The sequence below is a fragment of the Cryptotermes secundus genome, unplaced genomic scaffold, assembly GCF_002891405.2.
Source record: "Cryptotermes secundus unplaced genomic scaffold, Csec_1.0 scaffold2939, whole genome shotgun sequence".
NCBI lineage: Eukaryota > Metazoa > Arthropoda > Insecta > Blattodea > Kalotermitidae > Cryptotermes > Cryptotermes secundus.
In genome coordinates, this window is record NW_019726308.1 from 13,655 (window position 1) to 31,585 (window position 17,931).

At 42.7% G+C, this 17,931-nt stretch overlaps 2 protein-coding genes across 8 annotated transcripts in view; one reads left to right on the forward strand and one right to left on the reverse strand.

Annotated features, from left to right (window-relative positions):
- Nucleotides 1–1,865: 1,865 nt before the first annotated feature.
- On the reverse strand, nucleotides 1,866–5,032 carry LOC111864206. Of its 2 annotated transcripts, none has more exons than XR_002842752.2 (3): nucleotides 4,724–5,030; nucleotides 3,076–3,361; nucleotides 1,866–2,189 (listed from the first exon to the last, which is right to left on the reverse strand). XR_002842752.2 is itself a non-coding variant. In XM_033751347.1 (3 exons), exons 1-3 carry the CDS (start codon nucleotides 4,829–4,831, stop codon nucleotides 2,126–2,128), a joined length of 453 nt encoding a protein of 150 aa, XP_033607238.1. In that variant the 5' UTR covers nucleotides 4,832–5,032; the 3' UTR covers nucleotides 1,866–2,125. The 2 variants fall into 2 exon arrangements, 1 of the variants encoding a protein (XP_033607238.1); XM_033751347.1 differs by having other exon boundaries at nucleotides 3,076–3,356; nucleotides 4,724–5,032.
- A 5,740-nt stretch (nucleotides 5,033–10,772) lies between these two features.
- The window catches only part of LOC111864207 (centrosomal protein of 78 kDa), a 17,805-nt gene continuing 10,646 nt past the window's right edge, over nucleotides 10,773–17,931 (forward strand). The window contains exons 1-4 of one of the 6 annotated variants that reach the window (XM_033751346.1): nucleotides 10,773–10,819; nucleotides 14,681–14,853; nucleotides 15,375–15,551; nucleotides 17,179–17,353. In XM_033751346.1, coding sequence (XP_033607237.1) covers nucleotides 14,752–14,853; nucleotides 15,375–15,551; nucleotides 17,179–17,353 — 454 coding nt within the window. In that variant the 5' untranslated portion in view covers nucleotides 10,773–10,819; nucleotides 14,681–14,751. The other 5 variants (XM_023851284.2, XM_023851285.2, XM_023851286.1 and 2 more) reach the window with 5 other exon arrangements.

Here is a 17,931-nt window from a genome sequence, read left to right on the forward strand (position 1 = left end):
TAAATGGACCTATACACATTTGGTTATCTTGATTACTTCGACATATTTTGATGAAACTTAATAATCAACAAGCTTCAGTCAGTCAGTCACTTTGTACTTACATAGATATTACCAGTCCCAACAGAGCAGCCTTAGGAATTGCTGGGACTGAGATGTCTGATTGCTTCAGTAGTATACACACGCCTTATTATCTTTGCAACCCTTGTTATATGTGTGCACTAGTCTTTTGAGGCCTCAGGTTAAGTAAGGAAAATGCATTTATATTATTTATAAGACTGAGCCTTGTGTTTAATGTTTAACAGTTTTGTGTATATAACAAAATGCACTGTCTTCTGTAAAAGTAAACGAATGGCAGCCTGTTGTGTCTCTCTTAGTGACACCCCTCGCTTGGTAATGGAGCCAGTGTCTAAACACCAACTGTTGATGGTCCGGAGGACACAGTTAAACTGCACACAAGTACGGCTTATATTGAATTTTTACCATGCAGTTAGCTATTGATGGCCATATTATTTCATTTATGAATTAACACTGTTTTCATAAAAAAAATTTGTGCAGATTGTACTACTGGTGTGTGTGTTGAACTGTGGCGTTGGTTGCATGATGACCTATTTAACAATGCTGTGCAGTGAGATTATGCAATTTTAACCTGTTTAAAGGAGGGACTGAGGAAAACCATTCTCACATATAGGGATTTGTTACAAATAAGGAAAATCTGTCTGTTAAGCGTTGAACTGAGTCATGAACTGGTGAGAGTTTAGTTTTCATTACATCCAAATGAGACCAAACAGTGCTGCTAGAAACTGTTGCATGTATCCGTGTCTGGTGACTGGTCTTGAACTGCATTTGGGCTCGTCATGACACTGATAATAATGCTTTGAAGTTTCCTCTTGTTGGAGATTGTGTGGCTTACATTGATATGTTGTTATCACCTCACTGGTGTTCATTATGTAAGATTTGAGGCTTTCACTGCGGTGACTATGAAGAAAGCAGTCTTCTGGGATTTGGCACCGTGTATATGTGGTGTTAACCGACGTTTCGGAGGAACGTATTGCCCCCATCTTCAGGGTTGAAGAAGTATAGGTAAATCTGCAAGCGACAACACCGTGACCGTGTCTCACGGTGTTGTCGCTTGCAGATTTACCTATACTTCTTCAACCCTGAAGATGGGGGCAATACGTTCCTCCGAAACGTCGGTTAACACCACATATACACGGTGCCAAATCCCAGAAGACTGCTTTCTTCACTGGTGTTCGTTTATGTGCCGGTGTTTGACTGTCATGTAACGTTGCTTCTGCACATATTCTTTGCACTCATTGAAAAAAAATGACTCAACTTTTTGGAAAAGGCAAGTCTGACTGCCATGAAAGTGTTGGGGAGGTGGCTGCAGGAGGAAGTGATTTAGGTAATGATAAAGAGACTAGAGATGTATAAAGAACCACTGCGCTTAATTAAGCAGTGGGAAGCCAGCGACTAACCGCTTGAGCTATGGCGTGGCTGATCTTAACCTTAGTACTATGTGGAGATGAATGATCAGCTGTTTCTCCCCGGAGGAAATAATCCTCATATTCCATTGGACAGGGAGCTCTGTGCACCCCAGAGTCAGTCTGGACTTATAAGCACATGCCTCTGCTGGGAACCGAATCGTGGTCTTCTAGCCCATGGTGTGAAGATACCGACTGAGCTGGCCCAGCTCAAAGGAATTACATAATCCAGATTTCTGTCCTTGGAATGTGATGCTGTGTAGTTTGGTAGAAATTTAATGACATTTGAGAAGAATCTGAGTCCTCCATCTTTTGAATCAACCTTGAAGGTGGAGGCGGTACACACAATCACATCCCAAAAGATAATATTTTTCACAGTCATCATTTCAAGAACCTCAAACCTCACAGAGTTATATAAAGGCTTTGAAGTTATGTTTATATCCAAGAAATGAATTTTATACAGCATTTGAATGGAAATACAAAGTGGTCAGCATGGATGAGTTTCACTATACATCTCACAAACTGTTGTTGGTGCAAATATACCATCCAGAACACTGAGAGCATCAGGTGAGTTGAGTTCTGCTGTAGCTCGAGGAGCCCTGTTTCCCTGTCTGGGACACCTCTGCTTGCATCTGTCACTTTGTTCAAGGTCCAACACTTTTGAATTCCACATTCACCACACTTCTGATGCTCTGATAGATTCTTTGTCTGGAAATGAAAGAACAATTTTGATAGCCCATTTAGACAGTAAGGATGTTTTAGAACAGCTGACAAGAATACGAGTATGCGCCTCTGTGGTTGAGGGTGGAAAAATTTGCATAAAGAGGGTCTTCATAATTTGTACCCTTCTCTGGTTATTATGATAGTCAAATGAAGAAGACCAACCAGGTTTGAAAGGCATATGGGTAGTACTCATTGGACAGACCCATGCAACATTTTGATCTCAGGTTAAGAGACCTTCTGACTTGTGTTTGGAGAGCACCCAGTTTGAATCTCGACCAGGGAACCTACTGTTCTGAGGCCTCTGCAAATTGCACCACAACATACTAGCTCAGCATCCACTTGGTACGTGCCAGCAACAGTGCTGAATCCTAACAATACACAACATCTGTATATGAGCCAGCTGGAAAATAAATCCCTTCTTGTGATTTGCTATGTATATGTTTATTTTTTCATCATGAACATGGGCATTTAGATCTTCTTAGTCCCGAAGGCACTCAGGCACTAATGAGGCAATTTTGGATATATCTCAGAACTTATGGTGCAAATGGTGACAACTCAGATTATAAAGGTAAAGTTATCCCTGTGTTTAATTATTTAAGTACCATACAATGAAGACATGGGGGAGAGGAATTTTAGCTCCACCATTCTTGACCTTGACATTACTTTGAAGTGAAGGGTCAGCTTCACGCCCCGGCCGATTTACCCCGAGGAAGGGCCTGGGTAACCATTGGATAGTCTGAGTGGGCCCCAGAGCCAATCTGGACGCTGTGGAGAACACGAAAATCTGTTGCCTCTGCCGGGAATCGATGTCCGGCCATGTGGGCCGTTGCTATATTTACTGAGCATGCAGTAACAACCGCTTAGGACTTACCTGAAAACTCCGGACGCTAGTAGGGGCAGAGCGGTGCGGAAGGATAGGGAGCTCTTCCGGGAAACGCGTAGTTGTCCGGGTTGATGGTTCGGCAGATGGACCGGAACCGATCCCTGCCAGAGCGCCCAGGGCCTCCCAGCCTGTGCCTGTTGGTGCCCTGCGTGAACCAGTTGAGCCAGGGTGCTGCGTGCACCGCCAGCACCAGGAGCATCACCACCAGCACCACCGTCCGTACGGTCCGCACCATCGCGACTGTCTGCTGCGTGAACCAGCGTCACCTTCTATCCTGTGACAGACCACGTTAATATGCAGAGAAGCTCCAGATGGTATCGAAGGGGACTTGAACCTCTGCTGTTGCCTTACTGACGCTGTCATGTGTCACAGTGAACATGCCTACTGTTTTGGACATTGTCCATCTTACGGAGTTCTTTCTAGCACAGCACTACGTTTTCGTCATCAGATGTAAAGGATTTTTTTTAACGCTAATGGGGTGGAACTAAGTTCCTTGTACTACGGCCACTTCTGGCCTATTATACCAGCCCCAGATGATAGGTGAGAGTGATTGTGGATCAGTTGGTGGAATTAAGATTGACAGGGGAAACCGAAGTACTCGGAGAAAATCTGCCCCAGAGCCACTTTGTCCACCACAAATCCCGCTTGACCAGACGCGGGATCGAACCCTGGCCGCCACGGTGGGAAGCCAGCGACCAATCGCTTTAGCTATGACGCGGCCGGGATGCAAAGGATAGTTACTACTTAGTTTGGCCTGGTAGATAGAGCTAGTCTCGATCACTGGACCGTCGTATCGAGGACAGTAGTCATATTGTTAAAGATGTTCATTGCACAAAATGGCCACACTTCTGTTTGAAATGTTTTAGATATGTTAATCAGTATTTATCGATGTCCCAGTCCAATTGAACAAAATTGTATTTGTATTTCTTCGTAATCTGTTCATCTCGAATGGACGAAGGAACGAAACGCGCGAGTAGTTTCCCGGCGACCGCACCATTGGTCACATGCGTAGGGGGAAAAATGGTTCTCTTTCTGTACGTTCTGAGGTGTGACGACCCCCGGGGTGACATCAGTTTTTGTCACCTCACGGTTGATGTGCTCCTTTAGACCGGATCCTCAGTATTTTCATGTATATTGCATTATACGACCCGGTGTCGTAAATGGCGTCTCCCAAGTAAGTTTCCCTAGCAGTATTTTTACCCAATTAATTTTTTTACCAAGGCGTGCTACTTGTGCTGCCAATCCCACTCATTCTTTCTTCTTTAATCGCCGCGGCAATAATAGCCGAGCGTTACAAATTATGAAATTCTGAGATGTCTCCGAGTGTACTGCAGGGTGTTTCGCAGGTTGCGGGTTGCTTGGCTTTCTCTTTGATCCAGTACGTTCCTCCAATATCAGAATTCTTCGAACAACTTTCTATTGTAGACGCAGAGTACCAAGTTTCGTCGAAATCATTTGGGTAGTTAACGATGTGAAACGGCAGGACGGACGGAACGGCCCTCCCAGTAATACGCTCGCTTTGTGCTTGAGGCATGCCCTAATATAAATACGTAGTATGGTGTGTACCTTCCTTATCAGACATGTGATTTCTGGATACCTCCGTCAGGTAGCAAAGCGAATGGAACCGTCTGCGTACCTTTGTCATCTGTGCTGGGCTCTTGTGCTGCCGGCTGCCACTCGTCACTGTTCGCTTTCGAATGAGACTGCAGTCTGTGTTATTTAGTGACGGCGGGTCCATTGTCATGGCTTGGAGATATCGCGCGGCCCATTTGAGGCACCTCGGTCAGGGCAGCTGGTCTTCAGGTCGACATTCAGACTTCGCAATTCTCGCACAATCCCGCCGCAGCTATTTAACACGGCGGGGTGAACGTAAAAGGCACGGAAGTTATTCTTTGAATGACAGTGGATACAGCCCGTCTCAACGTTACAGATGCCCCGTATTTTATCCGTACAGGCTGTATGTATGTTAGAACCTGCCAGGCAGGGCGTAGCCATTGAACGAAAATGTTCTTAAGAATTGACATGGAACTGTTCCTTCGGGAGTGGGTTATTTCACGAACCCCCTCCCGGTGTCTCCACCTTATCGTGGTGAGGGGGTTTGAGTATGCCAAGGACCCTGAGAGCTATACTAGCGGTAGCGTAGCTACTGGCAGAGCCTCCCTTGCTGGACAGGTCAAAGGGTAGGCATCAGACGAAGAGAGAGACCAAAAACCAAAAACTGATGCCGGAAGCAGCGTTATCAGTAGCGACTTGAAGCACAGAGCAAATGATGCTCGAGATGGTTCAAGTTCGTATAGCAACAGGCGTGACCAGAGTGGTTTGAACGGCTGTTGTACTGCGATGTGGAAAGCAAATGGAAAAACTACCACATTATCACTTTTCCTGGATAGTCTCTTTCCAAAAACAGAGATACCATGTATGCGAGATGTTTTCTCTAGAGACAAAACAAACCGGAGGGGCGGATAGAAGTGACCAGAAGACGAGGAAGAAGACGTAAGAAGATGCTGGATGATCTTGGGGACAGAAGAGGATATTTTTATTTGAAGGAGAAAGCTTGAGATTGCATTAAGTGGAGGAACTGTCTTGGAAGAGACTGTGGACCTGTCGTCTGACAGATTACTGATGGATAAATGAATGAATGAATGAATTTCACGAAGCTGCCAGTGTCTAGATTATATGCCATCGAATGGTAGATAATTATCCCTTTCAGATCATCAATTATAATTGATGATCTGAAAGGGAGCGGCCGTGTCCTAATCGCAGTAGTATACCAGTATTTTTATGGGGTACAGAAAAAATGCCATTCTTCTCATAATTGCGTTGCCGCGTGGTTTCCTAGTGTCAGCTGTTCTATAACGCGCTTCAGTGTTTCATTTGCTTCCAAAGGTGGCACGAAAGTTTGACGAAGCTGCTAATTTTGTTTTTGTGCAGCTAATAGAATAAGAGCCTGGTATATACGGGAAACGCCACTCAGACTATGCTAGGCAGAACAAAATATATTTGGCTTGGTAAAGAATTATCTCATGAGACGGAGTCTGGATCCAGATTAAGTTCTTTCGAAACAATATAATCGCGTCAGTATAAATTGTCACAGAAGAAAGGATGCACCCAATGTTTTCTTTCCCTAATGTATTTAAACATCCTGCTACATTATTATATCATTTACTTTATATATGCACCTGTCTTAAAAACAACTTATTATATAGTGACCCTTCTTCCACAATTCATGGTTCGGCTTGTATACGGCCATCATCAGGTATTTCTATATTGCTAAAATTGTTGCACTTTGTACCAAAATTTCGTATCGCGTGTGAACACGATATTTCCTGATGGAAAATAAATTGACCTTAATTAAAACAAATTAATTAACATCCCAGTATTTTCGCTATGGTCGTCGTCCTCTCTTCTCACGCCTTCTCAACCAATCTCAACTACCACCATATTATGACAGGATCAATATTGCAGAAGGTAATTGCACGAAATTAAAAAATACAGTCATTCATTACGTCAGACGAACATACCCACGTAAGTTAATGTGAGCAACTGCTCCAGCATAAGTTTCCTTAGTTTGCGCCTGCTAAGCTGGAAACCACTTGCCTGCTTGAAATCGGTGACATTTCTCGGAAATTGCGGTTGCCAGCTTCCTTGGTCTGCCATCGGCCTAAAAGTTGAATGATTACGCGCAATATTCAAATGACAAAACTGATTCTACTCTGCCCAGCCGATAAGGGGATGTCCTCCAACTGGAGAGTTGGGCTGGGGATTAACAATTCGTCTTATAAAGAAATTTGCACGTCAGACAGACCCTCGGGGTGGCTGTTGTGAACGCCGTAATGGACGGGACTACTTAAGTGAGCTACTCCGTGGAGTCAGTGCACCCACCGTAACAAAAGGGAAAGGTGTGCATCGCATGTAATAGGGTCATTGTTCTTCCAGCAATCGTCACTGTACGGCGTGGTCATTGTTATTATAATCTCATTTCGTTAGGCAGTGTATATTTTCATGAGATCCCATACGAACCAGAGTGACGCTGTAACGTGCGCAACCCTCGAGAAATGTGATCAACCCGCCAGTAGCTTCGGAGATCAAACACACAGGCGAAGAGAAAGATTCGATTTTCCTGTTCCTTTAAGTCACGCTGTAAACTTTACATTCCCCTAAATTCTGATGGGCTTGGTCGCATTTGCTCAAGAGTCTTATGGAAATCGCTCCAGATTCCCGGAAATACAGCTCAAAGGGTAATAACATCATATCAAACAGGGAAGCTTTCGTGATGTTCCCTATGGCCAGGACGGCTGCGATTAACCGCTTCCGCCCATTGCCGTTTCCTGTATCTGTGCAAATGTAGAATTGGAGCGGAGAGTATTTCCTGCAGAACAAGAGGTTGAGGTGCCCTTTGCTCAAGCACAACACAGCTGAAGCGCCTGCGTATACGAGATCTTGGTACTGCAAAGAGTTGACTAGTCAGCTTCACCCTCCGATCGTTTCAGCCCCAGGGCCGGTCCAAATGCTGTCGTGAACAAAACAAGTACTTGCCCTTTGTGGGGAATCGAACCCATTCAGTTCACTGAGTCACAATTTTCAAGTAATTTAGCAACGATCTATCAGACATAATGCTCATGTAACGTCGAATATTGCGATGATATGGAAGGAAGGGCCCGGAGCTCATTTCAAAGTTGTCATGACATTTGCCTGAAGGAGATTACGAAAATCCTGAGGATTCTAGTGGCTTGGGCGTGACGTTGTTCATGTAGCACGCACTGGCGGAAGGAATACATGCTATGCTTTTGAAGAAAGCAGTCTTCTGGGATTTGGCACCGTGTATATGTGGTGTTAACCGACGTTTCGGAGGAACGTATCGCCCCCATCTTCAGGGTAGAAGAAAAAGTATAAGAAATCTGCAAGCGACAACACAGTGAGAAACCGTAAAGCAGACTGNGCCTCAAATCTTACATGCTATGCTTTTGGTTGGAGGCGAAACAAGTTGCGAAATGGACTTAGCGAGCTCTTGCGATAACACCAGCGACCTTTTGAACATATAAGAACAGTGGTTTAGAAAATGACCATACAACATTGGTTTATTTGTGTAACATTAGCAAATAGACCCACGGCCTCACTGAGATATGAAACTTTCAGCGCCAGTCGATGCGCGATCCCCTAAGCAAATGGGGTTATCGGCGTGGCCTTGAGCCGATAAGACAAGGAAATGGGAACAGGCGCCCCTTCCTCCATTGAAGTTAAAGTCCGTGCTTCTGCAGGTGAAGTTAATCAAGCTAAGTTATCAGATTACCGTATTTACGCATGTACAGGCCGCGTGCGTGTATAGGCCGCAGCACAATTTTCAGACAGAAATTATAGAAAAAATAATTTTCTTGGAATATTATTTCAGGAGTATTACACCCTGTATTACTAATTATGAATATAATTTTTTTTAAATGAAGTGTGATTTCGAATATGAGCCATACCCTAGTTTTCCTCTTGAATTTTTGGCAAAAAATGTGCGGCCTATACATGCGTAAATACGGTACTTTGCACTCTGCAGTAATCGTGGAGTTTAAAAGCGACGGTTGAAATCAGGGGTGTAATTGGACGTGCACCTTTCCCCAGACGCATTTACAAGTCTCGACACAACCTGTGCTTTGGCAGCCGCGTGCCTTCCTGTATGGGCATTACTGGCCGCGTGGGAATGCAAGGTCATGTCAGTCGGCCCGCGACTGCAGGCGGGTCCACAAATAGTTGCTGATCAATATTTTTTTTATTTACCGTTTATTTAATGACGATAGCAGCAAGTTAAGCGATATAACGTTTAACGATTGGATGATGGCGATTAATGAAGTGGGAGACCGTTTTATTTTAGGGTACTATCCTAGCATTTGCCTGGAGGAGCTGAGAAAAATCACGAGTAATCTCAGGATAGCCGATCTCCGGGTAGACATTTAAGCCTGAGACTGCCGTCAATACCACACGAATAATTAAATGTTCATCAGTGTCACCACAAAAGCGTATCAATGCTCCCAGAACACATTACATTGTCGTAGTAGGCATGTTGTACCATCTTTTGTAACATGGGAAAACAGTGAAATACAGCTTGCCGTTCGACATGACCTTGAAGGTCAAGCAGCGCAACCTTGATGCCTCGCGGGGCTCCACACATCTGCGTGAATCAGAACCTAAGGCACGGCGATACATCTTGTTACGTTCGGCGCATTCAAAATTAGCAACAAAAGGTTTTCATGTAGTCCCATGTCAGCTCTCCGCAGTCAGTGCTCATAACTGGAAGATTTTGTGTCATGCATCTTAGTGTTCAATGATTTGCAACGTACACGGGAGCATGATTTTCTTACCTGGATAACAAGAATATGATAGATTTATTCCTTTTTGTATTTCACTAAGGGTGTCATTTGGATCTGATATTATTGGTTTGCTGCTATTTACATTTTGTTAGACCTACACTGTGGCACTGATTTCTTGACGATTTTTCGAACTTATTTTTGAGCTGCTAATTTTATCTTGTTCTCATCCTTACAAAGTATCTCACGCTGCACATACCTAAGAATAGATGGGTGAGGGATATTCAATGGATCTTACTAACACGACACCACGTGTCGCAACGTGAAGTGAAAGTAAAACGCTCCTAGCGAACAGATTTTGGTTAAATCTATTCTTAGGTATGTGCAGCGATTTCAAGTAACATGTACGGGAGATATATTTAACCAAAATCTGTTCGCTAGGAGCGTATTACTTTCACGTTGCGACACGTGGTGTCGTGTTAGTTTGTATGCATGTATGGCCCTCGCCGCCTTCTAACCTTTGACCACAATGGCGCTTCACATTAAACCGCGTTATTCCATGGAAAACTTTAGTGATATTATTTGATTTCGAACGAATAATACAGACCGACATTGAATTTCGCCCTGGGAACAACGAAGTTCCACAGTACTTTTCAGTTTTCCAGAAAAAGAGCCATGACGGCCGTGGCGTGAAGCTAACCACTCTCCTCCATTTTGTGCGACGGTGAAGGATGGTGGAGCTATATCTTCATTCCCCACGTCGTCATGGCACAATGCTAAATTAATTAAGGAAAGGGACTTTACACTCACGACGGATGCTATTCAAAAGAACTGAAATGTAACCACGTTGGTGACACTGATATCCATCAATTGTAGAAGATGTGACTTATAAAAATGCACTGGGTGAAGTAGATTTCTCTAGCTTAGAGGTAGTTGGATGCTATTTTGAACGCCATAAAGAACCTTGGATTTGAAAAAGATGTTTTTTCTTCTTCTTGCAATTAAAAGCTTCTCGAATAGGACTTTACCCGGTGTAACTTAATCCACTGTGGTAGAGAAATTCTGAGTTTGTAAGAAGATCAAGAGATCTGCCGTAAGAAACTGGGTTTGGGCGAAGGGGAACCATGCAGAACTTCCATCCTACATGAACAAGAGAGTTCGGAAATGTTTGGAATCGATCATAATACGCCTACAGCAATTAATCGAATCGCAGAAGTGTGACCCAATCAGAGACATCAAGAGCATCAAGAGGATCATGAGTCAAGAGACCTCAGCAGTAGGCGCAGTAGGTGCAAGGGGTGCAGGCATGCGACATCTAGCGGCCATGATTTGAATTTATCAAACTGGATAAAAAAAAAGTGTATAACGGCGGAGACCGGCGAAGACGGCCGAAGGCTAGCACGGCGGAACAACTGAGTTGGGTTTTGTCGATTGTCAGTATGGTCAGTATGGTCAGTATCGTTAGTATGGTGCGTTGAATTTTTACTATTCGTGCGTGTTAGTAGAACGTTACATAACGTAATATACACATATATATGTAGTGACATATGAACGTAAAAGTTGTCTCATCAACTGTTCAAAAATCGATCCAATTTATATTTACATGTTTACTGATCGATGAGCATCAGTCGCATGTTACGAAGCTAATTTTTTGTTTCATAATCGTCAGTTGTCATGATGGTCATGATCGTGATTTAGCATGAATACAATTGTTTACTAGAGGATAATATTGAAATTGATTTTGGGGCCAGAGACTAGTGTGAATTGAATTCATCTGGGTAGGGTATAATAATAAAAGACTCCATCATTTGAACATGTAAATGAACCTTTGGATTCTAAACAGTGAGTGACTGTCAGTATCTCATGAATGAGTGAATCGTGTTAATATACTAATTGCCTTATTCTGCGTCTGAGATTAGCAAGATGCTACCATCCGTAAAGGAACGTAAAAAGAATGCGAACAAGTTCCATCTGTGCTATGAGGAGGTGTGTAAGGTGCAGAATGTGATGCCGCTCCCTGCCGTGATGGCGCATCGGAAGAAGAGTGTGCTGTGTCTAAGTGGAGACAGGCTCGCATACAGGGAGTGGGGACCGATTCTTCATGCACTTAGCCAGGACAGGAGCCTGCAGTTCATTGGCGTTCGCAGCAAAGGTGCTGCAAAGATTGGTACTTCCAGTACTCAACTTGAATAATTTCACCCTTGCAAATGCATTCTCTTTGCAAAGCCTCCTCCTAACTTCCCATGGCCTAAGCTTTGAAGTATACAAAGAAATTGTTTCTTTTTTTCAGTATATATGTTAAACTTGGCCTTCCACCTTGGGGGGGAAGAAAATAGAGATTGAGGGTACCTGCGAATGGGCTGATGTATTTGAAATTCAGGGATGGGAAGTAACAGAAGAATAGAGAACTGCCTCACTAGGAGCTATGGAATTTGTAGTAAGACAAAATAACTCTGACCAGTGTGATTGTTTAAATTTTTACTACTTGAAAATGTAGTATCCTTACATGTTTTGGTGCGTACGGACCATCTTCAGAGGAAACATTGATACTTATTTTGAAACTACTATCACAATGGGTGTTCTGAGTGCTAAAATACATGCACACATAATGCCTAGAGTGCACAATATACACAAAATCCAACTTGTTCTCATTCACAGCAGCTCTCCTGGTATATTAAAGTTTTTAAAACTTTGTTGTTTAAGTTAAAATTTATAAACCTAGTAGGTTCATCTCCTTTCTCCTGTCGTCTTTCTTGATTGGGGCTGAACTTGTGCCACCTGTCTATCTTGAGAAGGAGATTCTTGGTATCGTCCTGTGTTTCTTCGTGGCGGCACAAGTTCAGCCCCAGTCAAGAAAGACGACAGGAGAAAGGAGATGAACCTACTAGGTTTATAAATTTTAACTTAAACAACAAAGTTTTAAAAACTTTAATATACCAGGAGAGCTGCTGTGAATGTGAAAAAGTTGGATTTTGTGTATATTGTGCACTCTAGGCATTATGTGTGCATGTATTTTAGCACTCAGGACACCTACTGTGATAGTAGTTTCCAAATAAGTATCGATGTTCCCTCTGAAGATGGTCTGTAAGGACCAAAACAAGTAAGGGTACTAAGTTTTCAAGTAGCAGAAACTTAGTCACAGTGAACGGAGTTATTTTGCCTTTGTAATTGTTAGTGTGACAGACCAGAATGAAAGAAATGGAATTTGTACTGTTTATCAAATGTTAAGATGATTAAATTAAGAGATTAAATGGGCCAGTCACAGAGCATGTATAGTGCAGGCATGAAGTTGACACAGAATTCTGGTTGATAATTTTAAAGGAAAGGATTGCTTGTGGGATGGCATAGATCAGAGAATTGTATCAAGTTGAATGCATAAGGAGTTTTGTCTGAGAGTGTGGACTGGATTCATGGGTATAGGGTGCAATGGTAGGCTTTTGTGGTGATGGTGGTCAACCTACAGGTTCTCTGACATCAGGCAAAGGAAGCCGCTGGTTTAAAAAGTACCGCAGAAATGCTTTTGCATGTTAACAAGAAAAGCTGGTCTGAGATTTAATGCAGATAAAATTGAACATATCAATATGCCAAGAAACGAAAATGTTTCATAACTTCAATTTCTGGAAGTAAAGGAACTATTCTGAGCAAGAGAAGACTAAATCGAGAATGTTCTTGTTCTTATTAAATTCAGAAACTCAGTCACATGCTGAAGATCAAGGTAAATCAGTAAATTTGCCAGTTGTTTTGTACAGTTATGATCATGATATCTTAGTGTGAGAGAAGAATATTATTTGGAAGATCAGGAAAGTATGTGAGTCACAGACGAATGAAATGAATGAGCACATTTTTACAAGGAATCGTTATTATGACTGTGTTAGCAAATTGGTGAGACATGTAGCTTGGGTGGAGAGACCCTTAATGAAGTTGTGACTTGTAAGACCAAACAGAAATTTGGAGGATATCATGAAGATGGGTCTTCAGGGAGAAGGTTGTGGGGATAGGAAGTTCTTTTGGTTGTTACCAGTGAGTTAATGCCCAAGGCTTGATATAGATGCATTGCTCAAGTCACACGTTTCACCAGAAACAATTGCATTTCTGTTCCAATTCCTTCTCTCTGAATGCTGTTGACTCAGAACTCAAAGGTTCATCATAGTGGTCACAAAGTTGTGCTGCTGATAACTTAGTTCAATCCAGTTCACATCTTCAAAAACTTATTTGCCATTATAAGTTTTTATTGTATCTGCACTTGGATATCACAAGTTGGCTTCTCCTACCAAAACTGTATGTGCATTTCTTGCATTGCTCTTGCATGCTATTCATCTTGACCAACTTCGTATAATCACACAAAAAGTTAGATCAAGAATACAAATTATAAAGGTCATACCATAGCTCAGGTGGTTAGATACTGGCTTCTGACTGGTTAGGTCTGGGTTCAGTCTGGGGTGACATCATGTGAGGTCTGTGGTTGAGGAAGTGGAACTGGGGCAGGTGCCTCTCTGAGCTCCTTCAATTTTCCCCTTCTAGTCATTGTTTCACCGCCTGAGGTCTGCAGTGTCACTGATGAGGCAGCACGGTATCACATACCCTGCTAAAGTTTGGAACTTCATGTGTTATCTGGCAGTTGGCTGGTTGCAGAGTGAGGAAGTTATGTTTCCTAAGTACAAGCAGGCATTCAAGCTCATGATTACATCATTTCCACCCCTTTCATGTTGGCATTACAGTAAGCCCTTGCTAATCATGAGTAACTGTGGGGAGAGGTCATCCAGTTTAAGTGATAATCTTGATTAGCGAAGCAAAATGTAGCCCTAAAAGACAAAAAAATCTAATGATATAAGTAGTGCTGATGAAAGTAAATAAAGAAATATCACTGTGGAGTCTTTATTTAAAACAATAAAAAGACAATACATTTACACATCAATGGAAAACTCAGAAGTTGTACTTGTTTTTGAACACGATAATGCAGGTTTGAAGAAACTGTCAAGTTTCATCTGAACAGACAAGTGACTCATCTGTCTTCCTGAATAACATGTGCCTTTTAAAGTATTTCAGCCTTTCAGTATTTCATATTTCAGTCTGGATTAATTATTACCAGATTAATGAGGGTCTACTGTACTCTGGTCCTAGCATTTCACAATAGCATTGGCTTATCAAAATCTTACTTGGTTGTTTTGAGCCTAGTGTTGTCTGCTGAAGCCCTATGATGTATGGTGGAATGGGCATATTGCAGTTCTGCTGGCTCCTTAGCCGATACAACTGGAAGTCAATTAAAGTGAATGCAGTTCGATGTAAGCGTGTTTAATCCGCAGCAGTGGAACCTAGAGCTGGTACAGTGGAACGAGTGCCATCGCTGCAGACACGCCGTGTTCTCTTACCACTCATGAAGGCAATTCAAACATGTATGAACCACACTGAGGCGCTCACCTCTGTGGAACTTGAGGCCTTGCCCCTGGGATCAGACCTCCTGTGTAACTTCATACAGGTGAGTTCCTTTGAATTGATGTACTTCATGGTTTTACTCAGTTTCTTAATGTTGGTTTATTTATCAATTTGTGCAGATGTAAACATTAGAACGTCAGTACTAATATGAAATGTGAAACTTTGTTCCGCACGAAGGAGGAACATGCAGTGAAGGTGTCTGAGGCGAATGTTGCGACTTTAGTGTTGGTGGGGATCTGTGATTGTGTCATTCAGCAGATGCTATTAGGATGATCAACTGAAGGAGGGCGAGATGGATGGTACATGTAGCATGCATGCGTGGGCAAGATGAGAAATGCGTACAGTATTTAGCTGGAAAACTTGAAAGGAAGAGAACACTTGGGAAACCAAGCAATAGATAGAAGGGTAATGTCAGCATGGCCCATGAAACTGTGGTCTGTGTTCATCTGGTTCTTTGGACAGTGGTGTGCTGGAAGCTTCCCTGGATCCAGAGGAGATCCCAGCTATGAGAATGTTGCGATTCACACCTTTTTGTGGTTTCAGTAAAACTTGTGTTGTTTGCAGGGTATCAAGAGTTGTCGTCCGCTTCAGAATGTCTCATTGCACCGCAGCCCAATTAGGGATGAGGGCTGTCGGCTGATTTGCCGCGCCATTAAGGGACTGACCAACATAAAGTGTGTTGATCTTTCTGGCTGTGGAATCACAGCCCGAGGTGCAATGGCGGTGGCAGAAATGTTGAAGGTGGGCTCCTTGTTTGCAGTTGCCACTGTGCCCTGTATATCAGTCGCTTTCCAGACCGAGCCAAGTTTTTAGCTCCTTCCATTCCTCTCATTCTTCATAGCAGTTTGTGCTCCCTCTGTTGAGTGACAGCAAAACTATTCTTAAAGCCAGGGACTAGGGACTAGCTCCTTCAGTTGCGCCCAACTGAGTAGATTCCACCTGAAGATGGAAACAAAATCCAGCCTCCTAAACATTGGGGGGTAAATAAAAACAGGATGATGGATAATGTCCAGTAAAACTGTTTCTCTTGTACTTCAATAAAAATCTTTGATAGAAAGTAAGATAGGGAGAAAAGAGCGCTATTTTGAATATTGTATTTCTGCATCCTGCTACACTGATGTACTGCCCTACACATTCACTTCCATCTTTAATGAATCTCTGTTCACAGTCGCTCTTTAATTTAAATATCTTCCAGTGCTATTGCATATTTCATCATTCACACTAAAATATATTTGTTTGAGAACATAACTCTTTATCCTTTCCAGTGCTATTTTCCTCTTGTGGCGTCCGTGTTTTTGTGTTATTTTATTTAGCCCAGTGAACATTGCTATTTCCATGTGCCCCTTAGTATGTATGTTCCAGTTAGTGAAGTGTATGTCACGAAAGTGAGAGACAAATATGCAATGGCACTGAAATATTTTGATTTAAGAAGTAGTGCAGTGTTGTGGTTTCAAAAAGTAACAGTTGCCTGACGATGGCGAAATGAGGCCAAAACATGTAGCAGTTGATTGTGATTTTAATGTTATTTTGAGTTTTCAGGTTCTCATGGCAGTGACTCTGAAACTACTATCATCTGGGATGTGATGCCATCTAGTCTGGTAGAATTTTACAGTTTTTAAGAACATGCTGCTTACTTCTTGAGTTCTCAGGAGTAGGTCAAGCAAAACAATAAGCAGCAAGCAGTCCGCAGGGCTTATTCTTCAACCCTGAAGATAAGGGCAGCATGTCCCATTAAATTGTTTGTAAACTTCTACCAGACTACATGGCGTTACATCCCAGACGATAGTACTCTTCATACTCTTAAAAATATTTTATCTGGCAGTGAGGTAGTGTGTTCTAAGAGCAGTGGGCTCACAGTCAGTATAATGTGACTGACTGACCTCTTTAATAATCAGTGTCTTTACATGCTACATAGGCACTGAGCTGTTTTTCTATATATGAAAATATAAATGTACATATAGTACCTCATTTTGTCAGTGCTGTTTTGTAGTTTTATGTCCAGAGAAATGTTCGAACCTCAGTTCATGTTCTTTTACAACTCAATTAGTGCTACACTGCATCTTTTGTAAGTCCAATTTGTATAAGTTTTTAGCTTCTGAGTAGGTGTAGATCGACAAAGATGCTGTTGTACCCCTAAACACACCCATCATCAAGATCGCCAGTATGAGCAGGCAGTTATTCCCCCACAGACAGAGACCTGTTTGACATCAAACCAGACAGTTTCAATTTCCAGTTGGTTGTGCGCATACAGGTTCGTTGCTGATGTGTAGCTGGTCCTGGAATTGCATCTCAGCTGGGGCTAGTGCTCTCACTAAGATTACAGAAAATAAATGTGACCACAGTAGTTGATATGACCTACTGCTTGCAGTACCAAAAGATCCAGCGGTACAGTGAGACCTGGAAACAGACTCTGCGTGGCTGTGATCCAGATGTGGATTCCCTGCCCGGTCTGCGCAGAGTGACTCTTAACCACAACACTGACATTGGAGATGATGGGGCTGTGCACCTCGTGAATGCTGTTAGGGATGACATCTTTGTGAAAGGTGAGAAGTGGCCGGACGTCACATCTCTGTGACTTGTGAAGCAATGCTCATGGTCAGATCCGAGGTTCTCACAACAGTAAGTGTTTCAGATTGTGGCCTAATGGGATATGACAGTGTAAGCAGAATGTCTTTTTCCTGAAGATGGAGGCGGTATGTTTCTCTGAAACATTGATATGCATCTACCTGACTACCTGCTGTCCCAACACAGGAGATGACAATATGAAATCCAAGAGGCAGTTGAGGCCATGTTTATGTTAAGATTATGGCCTCCTATGGTGTTAATGTGACATGCAGTTGGTACCAACATTTCAGAATAATCTGCTGCCTCCATATTCAGGGTGGAAGATTGTACAAATATTAGTCAGTGGCCTTGCTGAGATCTCTGTTTGAACAGCGGATATCAGTAGTGGAAAAGACATGTCACAGTGTGGACTCAAACAGGCAAAAGGATTTATATCAGGACCCTCTGCCAAAAGAACAAGGGACCTGTTAAAATTAAATAGTGCTCAACTAAGATGGGTGGTAGGATTACTTACAGGACACTGCCACCTGAAAGGGCACCTTTTCAAACTGGGACT